Source organism: Haliotis rubra, unplaced genomic scaffold (assembly GCF_003918875.1).
Source record: "Haliotis rubra isolate DU_JTF1 unplaced genomic scaffold, ASM391887v1 Scf920, whole genome shotgun sequence".
Lineage (NCBI taxonomy): Eukaryota > Metazoa > Mollusca > Gastropoda > Lepetellida > Haliotidae > Haliotis > Haliotis rubra.
The window spans coordinates 164,351-175,705 of record NW_025767658.1 but is presented as its reverse complement, the minus strand read 5'-3'; the positions used below and the strand labels follow the sequence as shown (position 1 = coordinate 175,705).

At 41.9% G+C, this 11,355-nt stretch overlaps 1 protein-coding gene across 1 annotated transcript; it reads left to right on the top strand.

Annotated features, from left to right (window-relative positions):
- The first annotated feature begins 4,900 nt into the window (after window positions 1-4,900).
- On the top strand, window positions 4,901-11,170 carry LOC124264391 (nawaprin-like). Its single transcript, XM_046699138.1, has 5 exons — window positions 4,901-4,989; window positions 7,218-7,253; window positions 8,287-8,367; window positions 9,409-9,468; window positions 11,107-11,170. Exons 1-5 carry the CDS (start codon window positions 4,941-4,943, stop codon window positions 11,109-11,111), a joined length of 231 nt encoding a protein of 76 aa, XP_046555094.1. The 5' UTR covers window positions 4,901-4,940; the 3' UTR covers window positions 11,112-11,170.
- Window positions 11,171-11,355: the final 185 nt, after the last annotated feature.

Here is an 11,355-nt window from a genome sequence, read left to right as displayed (position 1 = left end):
CACTATAAACAAAGGGATAGTAAAGCCTGCACTTTAAACAACGGGATAGTGAAGCCTGCAGTATAAACAACGGGATAGTGAAGCCTGCAGTATAAACAAAGGCTATTGAAGCCTGTACTATAAACAAAGGGATAGTGAAACCTGCAGTATAAACAAAGGGATAGTGAAGCCTGCAGTATAAGCAACTGATAGCGAAGCCTGCACTGTAAACAAAGGGATAGTGAAGCCTGTACTATAAACAAAGGGATAGAGAAGCCTGTACTATAAACAAAGGGATAGTGAAGCCTGCAGTATAAACAAAGGGATAGTGAAGCCTGCACTATAATTAACTGATAGCGAAGCCTGCACTATAAACAAAGGGATAGTGAATCCGGGAGTATAAGTGATGAGTTGAAAGTATGTCATGAAAGAGCCCGCCTTCATACATGTTACGCGTTGTTTAAGCTAAACCCGCCTCGTGAACGCGGTGCCAGGAATCATGGCGGAATATACCAGACAAGGATCTTTGCACATGAAATGTTGGCAGTCGAATACAGCCCTTCAGTGTTACGACCCAACAATTCGATATCAATTGTGCTCTACCGAGTGTGATATTGACACTGGGATGAATTAAGTGCTCTTGTGTCAACAACGAAAATGTTTATGGTCCTAGAACAGTTCAGTTAGGAACATAAGTTATTATGGACGGCCACTTCCTTTAATGTCAAGTATTTTATTCAGTATGTAGGCCACGGGTCCATATACAATGCGTACATATTTTACATAAATTTGCAATTCTCCGTTGTATGTGTTAACGTATTTGTGAACTAATTAATGGTTCTCTTTCCGCATATATCCGTACGATAACTACACACATTTATCATTTGAACATAGAAATGAAACTGTTATTATGGGCAGTATATGAATAATCGAGTGTGCACCATACAAACCAGTGATCAATACCATGAACATTTTTCTACGTAAATAGGATACGATGACATATGTCGACCAAGTCAGGGAGCCTGACCACCCGATCCGTTAGTCGCCTCTTACGACGATCATGGGTTACTGAAGACCAATTCTAGCCCGGATCTTCGTGTCTTCCGCCGTCAGTCTGCTTCAGGGGGAGACGTACCATACACTACCCCACGGACAAAGGCGATAAAAGAATGTGGTTATTGAGAGACCATTTTATTTTTCATTTTGTCATATGTCATTCAGATTGAACTGCCGCAATCAAGCTTTTTACCTCCCAGGTAGAAGTCGGCAATGCAACCGCCACAGTAGTTAGGCCTTAAAAACAGAAAGACATTCAAACATTAAATGAAACCTCATTGTCAATATTATCGAGAATGATTGTGATTTTACGCCGTGTATATAACCAAGGTCACGTCGGGTATTGGGTTTGTAAGATGAACTCATTAAAGGCCAGTAAGATGGTGTCTGATATTCGATGTCAATGTCAGTGACGTATTGGGGAGCTAAAAGCAGATATAGAAGGGAAGCTATCGAATTGGAAGACTTGAAAACAGGAAGAGATTTGATCTAAAGAAATTTTATTCATTATGCGTAAGGAAAAGGATTGGCTTATCTTAATGCCGCTCCAATACAACAACATTGATTATGTACATATGTATGACATTTCAACAGTAAATAATTATTTGACATAAATAGATTCATTTACAGTAGGTTTACAGTTATGTATTACATTGTGTTTCAGTACGTTACTTCTTAAAACTTCAAGATCTCAAAAAGGAAGAAATTTAAACATTAAATTAAACCTCATTGTCAATAGTATTGAGAATGTACACGATTTTATGCCGTATTATATGTATTCAAGTGTCACGTTGGGAGTTGAGCAGGAAAGATGAAAGCGTATACAGTTACACTACGTATTAAATTAGATACTGAACGGTTAAACCCAAGTTTTCTAACGTATGGACGTACACGGATACACAGTGCACATTTACACCACCCTCGCTCAACCTCCCTCCTTGTACAGGTACACACTGTACACTTACACCAAACTCGCACAACCTGCCTCCCTGTACATGTACACACAGTACCCTTACACCAAACTAGCTCAACCTGCCTCCTTGTAGAGGTACACACTGCACACTTACACCAAACTCGCACAACCTGCCTCCTTGTACAGGTACACACAGTACACTTACACCAAACTCGCACAACCTGCCTCCCTGTACATGTACACACAGTACCCTTACACCAAACTAGCTCAACCTGCCTCCTTGTACAGGTACACACTGCACACGTACACCAAACTAGCTCAACCTGCCTCCTTGTACAGGTACACACTGCACACTTACACCAAACTAGCTCAACCTGCCCTCTTGTACAAGTACACACTGCACACTTACACCAAACTAGCTTAACCTGCCTCCTTGTACAGGTACACACAGTATACTTACACCAAACTCGCACAACCTGCCTCCTGTACATGTACACACAGTACCCTTACACCAAACTAGCTCAACCTGCCTCCTTGTACAGGTACACGCAGTACACTTACACCAAACTAGCTCAACCTGCCTCCTTGTACAGGTACACACTGCACACTTACACCAAACTAGCTCAACCTGCGTCCTTGTACAGGTAGCCACACTGCACACTTACACCAAACTAGCTCAACCTGCCTCCTTGTACAGGTACACACAGTTCACTTACACCAAACTAGCTCAACCGGCCTACCTGTACAGGTACACACTGCACACTTACACCAAACTAGCTCAACCTGCCTACCTGTACAGGTACACACTGCACACTTACACCAAGCTAGCTCAACCTGCCTACCTGTACAGGTACACACTGCACACTTACACCAAACTAGCTCAACCTGCCTCTTTGGACAGATAACTTCGGCCTTACCTGCAGGTTGCTGTTGGGTTCGATGGACATTTGGCGAACATGCAAGGGTCAACGAAACAGTTGACCACAAAGACGCCCGGTGGACAAATACCTACAAAATGGAACGTTGCATGCGCTGTTGTATGTGGAATAAGTGGATAGTGTAATGCAGACATGGATCCTCTAAGGTTGCAAATCATCCTGACATTTCCATCTTGGACATTGCAGGCATTCACCGTCCACCCCACTGTCCATTACTGAATCAATAACAGCAACAATCTCACACACTGTTTCACATTGTATTATACTGACTCAAAGCCACACAACATATATATATCACGTTAGTGAATGCTGTCATAGTACTGACTTAATACTTATATATGTATATTTAGCTAATTGATACCGACCATTCGACTGACTTCGAATCAGGGCTGAAAGAAAGAATGGATACACTTGTATAAAAGACAGAATTCCAGTATGGCGTTATGTCATGCGCTTGAGTTACAGCCAGTTCTAAACCCCAATATTTCAAGGAAACGTTAACAGCTCTGGTTGCTGCTTTGCTGCTGGCATTATTGACAGACAGGTGGACTGTGGGTTCAACCAGGTCACTATGCCACATGGCATATAATAAGGCTAGTACTGTAACCAGTGGCATGAAAGGTACAGAATGCAGAAACAGTCGTGCCTTCACTAAGAGAGTAAAGTTATAATCCTTGATCAGTGAAAGCATCTTGTGCACGTTAAACGAAGCGATCGTAAAGCTAAGGTGATCGTAACTCCACCTCTTTAACATAGACCCACGACTGTCGCAGAGATTGAGTGAGTGAGTTGTGTTTTAAGCCGCTTTTAGCAATATTCCAGAAATATCACGACGGGGACACCAGAAATGAGCTTCACACATTGTACCCACGCTTTAACTACCTGGCTACCCAACGCCCCCTGTCGCAGAGTTGATATCGCTTAGTGGAACGGGGCCTATAATAACCCGATCCACGTATATAATTTGAACTAATGTTCATTTTGTCTTGTCAATATCAGACTTTGGTCATAAGCTAAATAAATAATACCAAAGAACAGAGCTTTGATGTAAAGACAACTTGAACGTTTGGTTATGTATCAACATCTAGCTGTGCCGTGAAACCAGATATTGACAATATTGATGTACAAAACAATGTGGTACCTGAAAAAGCCACAGTACAGAGAGCAGCGCACACAAGTAAAACCTTCATGTTGTAAACAACGACTGGGACTGGTCGCTGAAGGCGTTCAAATGAACACGTTATCATTTGACCTCCACGTCAGTTGGCCGAGTTGTACACCATGATAAGGACTTAGATAGAATGGGACAGGTGTGGGACATCTACATGTTTATCTATATGATGAAATGTCAGATATTTTTGCTGGAACCTTGGAAATGTAGTGTGTAGTTCTTCCATCGTGACAGAAAGTGGTTAATATTCTTTCTAAATGAATCTGTTTATTTATGGCGTCCGGCCGCGGGAATCGCAAAAAGAAGTTTTAAGAACCCTAGATTTGGTTCATTTGACTATATTTAATTTCATGGAGAAGTGTGTACAATGGGACAAAGTAAGCCACCCGCCCTACATGTCATGTACAAAGACAATCACCCCCCCCCCACACCACCTTCCCTTCCGATAATTTTTAGTATATCTTTTTAATATATCTATGTACAAAATTGCCCCCAAGTAAAATTGATGACCCCTGACTCCCCCAGAACAATACGGATGACACCCCCACTCCCTTCCCCTTTAAAATCATCATCAGCCCCCTAGCCATAAATTATTAACGGTCCCTAGTGACCTCTGTAATAGCAGTCAGTATGGCTCTATGCGTATGACAAATTCCCACAGGTTTACCACGGGTAGCCTGAAAACCTCTTCCTTGCGGGTCATCATACCCTAACTTTAGTTACCATTTTTCCACCGGAGCTTATTTAGTTACTTAAATAACCTTTATCTAGTTATTGAGAAGAAAAACCGAAATATGAGAGGCATGTCTAATCAGCATGTGTTATCACAAAGACATCTGCCAGTTTACCACTGTTCACTTTCAAACCAGTCATTATTAAAGTCATGAAGATTCTACTGGTGTGTGCTGTGCTCTGTTCTGTGGCTCTGTCCGGTAACATATTTATTTATTTTCTGCAGTAAAACTGGATGCACGTCTGTCATAGTAATATTCCAACATGTCCGCAGTGTTAGACACTAGTGTTGGGAATTGGTTAAAATCTCTTAATTGATGATTGGTTCAATACAACCGATCAATCATCAATGACAATTGGTTAGCGTCATGTATCAATTTTTCCGGGTTATATTTGTTCATGCACCAACAATAAAGAAGATAAAAACAGGTAGTTCTTTCGGATTTCTTTTGCAAATTGCACAAAATGCTTTTGCAATTTTCACATCCTTAAATGAAGACTGGTGTGTTAGGAATCTATACTCATGTCAATAATGGTTGTCAACCCCTTACATTTTTTTATTGGAGAGTGTGTGGGACGGGTGTGTGGGGTGTGTGTGGGGTTGGGGTGGGGAGGGAGGTGACAACCATTATTGGCATGAGTATAAATTTACCGGAGTCTATCAGATGTTTTCAATCATGACTTTGAATGAGCTTGTAGTGCTTATGAACTGTAACAGACAAAACCAACCTTGTGAAAAATATTGTTAATGCAAACAAGTGTTCCATTACTTCCCAAATTGTTTGTGTTCGATTATGAGAAGACCCGCGAAGGTCCGGGTTAGAATTAATCTTCAGCAACCCATGCTTGTCGTAAGAGGCGACTAACGGGATCGATGGTCATGCTCGAGTTTAGTTTTACGCCGCACTCAGCAATATTCCAGCTATAAGGCGGCAGTATGTAAATAATCGTGTCTGGAACAGACAATCCAGTGACCAACAACATGAGCATCCATCTACGCAATTGGGAACCGATGACATGTGTCAACCAAGCCAGCGAGCCTGACCACCCGATCCCGTTAGTCGCCTCTTACGACAAGTATGGGTTACTGAAGGCTCATTCTAACCCGGACCTTCACGGGTCTATGCAAATGAGATACAATGGCTTGCATTAACCAAGTCAGCGAGACTGACCACCGGCTACTCTGTTTTGATTTCTACGGCTAACACTGGTTGCTGATGGTTACTGTGATAGTACACTGAATTTCAAAAGATATGAGAATGTTCAAATTGACATGAAACATAAATCAAGGCGGTAGGGACTGATAATGGAGACTGGAATGCCACGTTCCATGAGTCTTCAATGACGTTAGTAAACAGCGCAATACGACGTCTTATTTACAATCGTGTGTTCAATGTAAGGACTCTTACAATGTAATGTAATGGCAGTGTTCACTTAGCATGTTTTCATGAGCACAGAATCTCTTTGTTCACCATTGTCTCAATTTCACGTGATACAAATTTATTTTGGAACTGAGTATATATATATCGAAATCCCATGATTTCAAGGTGGAATAAGATTTATGAATACAACCTTTTTTCTTTACCTCTAATTATGACGATATTTCGTTCCGCAACGATCCCTGGTTTTACATGCACCCTATTTAGGTTTTGAAAGTAGATATAGATTAAGGACTAACGTCTATATGTAACTGTAATAGAGACAGTACAGGGATCAGCATGGAGTGAGTGAGTGAATTTAGTTTTACATGCACCCTATTTAGGTTTTGAAGATAGATTTAGGTTAAGGACGCCTATATGTAACTTTGATAGCGACAGTACAAGGATCAGCATGGACCAACTTCGAGTGAGTGACCGAGTGAGTGAGTCTAGTTTTACGCCGCTTTTAGCCATATTCCAGCAATATCACAGCAGGGGACACCCGAATAGGCTTCACTGAACAATATGGAATTTATTGCCATTTGTTTCAAATAGTTTTTGGTGTAAAGATTGACATAGTTCACAGATAATATCGTCTCAGATAACATCGTCTATAGCTATATGTATAATAGCGATGGTATAAGGATGTATATTTAAGGGGCTGTGGGGTAGCCTAGTGGTTAAAACGTTGACCTATCACGCCGAAGCCCACGGTTTACCTCATGGGTACAATGTGTGAAGCTCATTTTTGGTGTCCCCCACCGGGATATAGCTGGAATATTGCTAGAAGCGGCGTAACATCGTACTCACTCACTCAGATAGAAACGCCCCTGTTACACAATGAAATATAGAGTATAACCTTACACATGGCATGGTGTTGCCATCTGCAAACGTCTAAGATATGCTCACAAACAATAACGTGAGTATATTTGTAAACCCCTCTGTAATTATGTGATGATTTCAGGTGCACTGGCATTTATAGATCTTCAATAACTTCGTTTTAATTACAGCAAGCGTGAACTTTCCGCAATGGCCAACAACGGGTGGTAAGTAGGATATTTTCAGTATGAATATTAATACATATTTAGATTAATCTAATGTAAATAATCAGTATGAAATATATTTTAAGCTTTTGAAAAAAAGAGACTTTAATTGAGATGTTACAGCTCAGCACTCCCTCAGCATTGTCACGGTGAGAGACAGACAGAATATGCTTCAACCTCTTAACTGATGTTAGAAGCCGAACCCCTTCCTTCTAAGTCATCAACCAACAAGTGCAGAACACCTTCCGCAATATATTATTGTTTTAGTTTTTTCCCAAGTAAATTAGTTCTCAGTTAATGTCTCGGCAGTCAAAGGAAAGATCAAACTCAAACAGATTTTAATATTGTCTAACGTGAATTTTTTGTGTGAGTGTGTCAAATTCCTGTTTCGCCCAATCAAAAACACCGCATGAATATGGTAGGACGTTCTAACCTGTCTCCATAAGTATTACAGATTTGACCACCAAGCAGATAGTCAATCAATTCTGCACCAGGTCAATTGCCGGTCATACTCTTTGTGCTTTGCTACGTGTCAGATGAATGATGTTGGTTTTGTGGAGCTTGAAAGACTCAACAAGGATTGTGTGAGAGTACATGTTGTTTAACGCCGAATCAGCAAGTGAGCAGCTATTCGCGGCGAGCCGACAAGGAGAATCGCCTTTCCCGAGGTGGATTCTACTCTGGCAATAATTTCAAGGTACTATGTGAAGGAGTTGAGGTGAGATTTTGGAGATTTCTTCTGAATGGGGTCCTGGTTGGCAACGACAACCTTCCTCGTTACGACTGAGTGACAAACAGAAAAGAAAAGGACTCAAGGAATCGCCCTGAAACAGTCCTCGCTTGATAGAGAGACGAAAGTGCATTTTGGTGCAATCCTCGGTAGGAAATGATTCTAAAGTCTCCACCTGTCTCTGTGAATGCCTATTCTACATGTGGATATCATTACCCCGCCTACCTTTTTATTATAACTTTTTATATGATAACTTGGAATTCATCTGCAGGGTATATATAATAGTTCTCACTCCCCTTTCAACAGGTTGTCCTCGCGTTCGTTCGCCTTATTCCGGCATCTGCCCTATCATGTGTGGACGGGATGACCGACCAGGCTGCCCAGAAGGTAAGTCTGCTGTTGTCGTGAGTTTGGATGTGTGGGGAGCCCAGAAGGTAAGTCTGCTGTTGTCGTATGCTTGGATATGCGGGGTGCCCTCAAGGTAGGTCTGCTGTTGTCGTATGCTTAGATGTGTGTGTATGGACGTGATGTCAATCATGAGAAACCCGTCTTTCCGCTGTAAGGTGGAACACTGTCGACCACCTGCATGTTGCCGAGTAGCTGATCGAAAAGTCCAATACTGATTGTATACCCTATTATCACTCAAACAAAGTGGTTTGCAATGGCATGTTTCTTTGACCTAGTTTGAGTCATGCTGTCTGGGTTACCACGGGGCAAAAGTGCATTTAGGTGCAATTTTCAATAGCAGATGTTGCACACGGATAAGAATGTGCAATGATCCTGTCATACGCTGGATTTTCAAAACCGTGCCCAGTATTGCAGGCCTCTTTCAGTTCATCATAAAACTGAGGCCCAAAAGAGGTTACCAGATAATTACGTATTAGTTCATTTTAATCCTCATGGACCGCCTCCGTGGTGTAGTGGTTAGAACGTCCGCCCGGAGAGCGGAAGGTTGCGGGTTCGATCCCCGTCCGCGTCATACCAAAAGACGTTAAAATATGGTACTTGTTGGCCCCTGCCTGGCGCTCGGCATTAATTGGTACAAGGACTGGTTGGCTCGGAGGCAGTATACTGTGTCTGAGTGGGGTATTCATGCTTCACTGCGGCATGGTATCTCAGTGGGCTAGCACTATAAAACCAGCTGAAGTCTGGGCTAGTACAAACAGCCGCACTGCACATACACACGCATGCACGTCGTCATATGAGCGAAATATTCTCAAGCACGACGTAAAACCCCATTTCACCTCACCTCACCTTTAATCCTCATGGTCGATTTGTTATAATATATCAAGACATGATCCATAGCATGTCTGTCACTTTGTGGCTAGTATCTCTATATCTCTGTTTATAAGAGTGATGTAACTAATGAACTATATTCCCGTTGTGGTATAACCGATGACGTCCCATGTGCTGTGTGTATCCCAACAGGAATGCTGTGCTGCGGTACCAACTGCGGAGGAACCATGTGTGTCGTTCCGCAAAACACACGTGAGTATCGTCGTCATCTTCGAGACATATTCATTGGAATATCGTGATTCACTTCAATGTGTAGACACTTATTCTATATCCATATACCCGTGAAGATCCGGGTTAGAATTGATCTTCAGCAACCCATGCTTGTCGTAAGAGGGGACTAACGGGATCGGGTGGTCAGGGTCGCAGGAATGGTTGATGCATGCCGTCGTGCGCTCAGTGCGATGTTGATCACTGGATTGTCTGGCCCAGTCTCCATTACTTAAAAACATTTGCCTATAGTTGGAACATTACTGATTGTGGCGTTAAACAAGGAACCAACAAACTAAAATAGTCAGAGCGTCAGTTCATGAGTGTACATGTCTTCTGGCGCTGTATGTATTACTGATTTAAAAAAAAGAAAGATTCGTTTCTGTTTGTAGTCGTATTGCAGTACACACAACGATTTAGTAAATTAGTATAAATATGTTCTGACACTCTTGGTCCAGTTAGTTTGAATACCCTGATCCACGTCTATACACATGGGAAACGTATCACACCAACGATGATTTTTAAACCCCATACAGCAATTCACATTCACATTCATATCATGTGTTTGTTGGTATGAATTTGGGCCTTGGTGCGTACTGCATATTGCTTTTAGATATGCACGTGCTACCTTCAAGGGCTAGCATCACGTACAACAAGTGTTACCGTCAGTCATCCACAATTTCAGTAAACTGTTTTTTACACTTTGAAAATCCATTGATTTCGTTGTTGATAAGAACAAATGGGGCCTTGACTACTCGAAGCAGTTGATGGCAAGTTATTGGCATGTCATGAAGGGCTTTTGACAGGTGTTGTTTGTCATCCATCGGCTATCAGCTGATTGGCCAGACATCAGTAAACTAATGACGTTAAGGCCCGTCAGCGTTGAGGTCGACCACGTGCCTCCTTGGGGGCATACAGCCCCTTCCCTCCCCCAACCCCTCAGCATCACAGAACTGCAACTACATTGTCACGTCTCGTGATGACAACATGTCTACATCGTGGCCGCTTTATCGTCGTTTGTCCAACAGAACGACCGACATCTAAAACTGGTCGGATATTGAGGCAACCAGACGTTCTTTCTTATGATTAAAGCAAACGGAATCCCTTGTAGCTAATACTGTTGGTGTAAACGTGATCATATAACGATCAGTAAAAATTCTGAACAGAAAACAGTACATCACTGACATAGTAGACAACGTTGTCATGGACGACAATGCTAGGACACATCGTGCACGTACCGTTGGTGTTGTCTTATGTCAAGAGTCGGTAGCAACTCTACCCGCTAGCTTTCCTGGGCCCAACTGGAGTCCAGCTCTCAATGGGATAGAGATGGTACAGGACATTATGAGCCGCAGAATACTCCAGAAAGATCCCTTGGACAAGTGCTTGATGTACTGGGACATGCTTTGGGACAACGTTGCTTTGGATAATGGTAAAATAGTAATACCATGAAACATATCAGATGTTGCGATACTTTTTCCATGTGTATATACATGTATTGTGATATCATAATCAGAATCAGAGACGAATGATTTAAGACAGGCGGACTGCCTAGGCTTAATTTATGAAATCCTTCAAATTATTTTTGTCTGTTTAATCTATCTACTTTCCTTTATATTCCAGCTTGATGGACTTCGGGCACTAAAACTCTTTTACTAACAGGCATCCTAATAAAAGCTGGAATATATCTTGGTTTCCGGTGTCTTTTGTTATAAATTGTATGGCGCTGTCCTCATGGAGAGTTTCCTATTAAGCTTTGCTTTAGGCGTATAGGCTGTAGAGAGTATTCTTTATCACAGATGATGACAAAGATATTATGGTTTACACAACAAAAGCTGAACCTTGACCCGTAAGTCATTTTGACCTTGACCT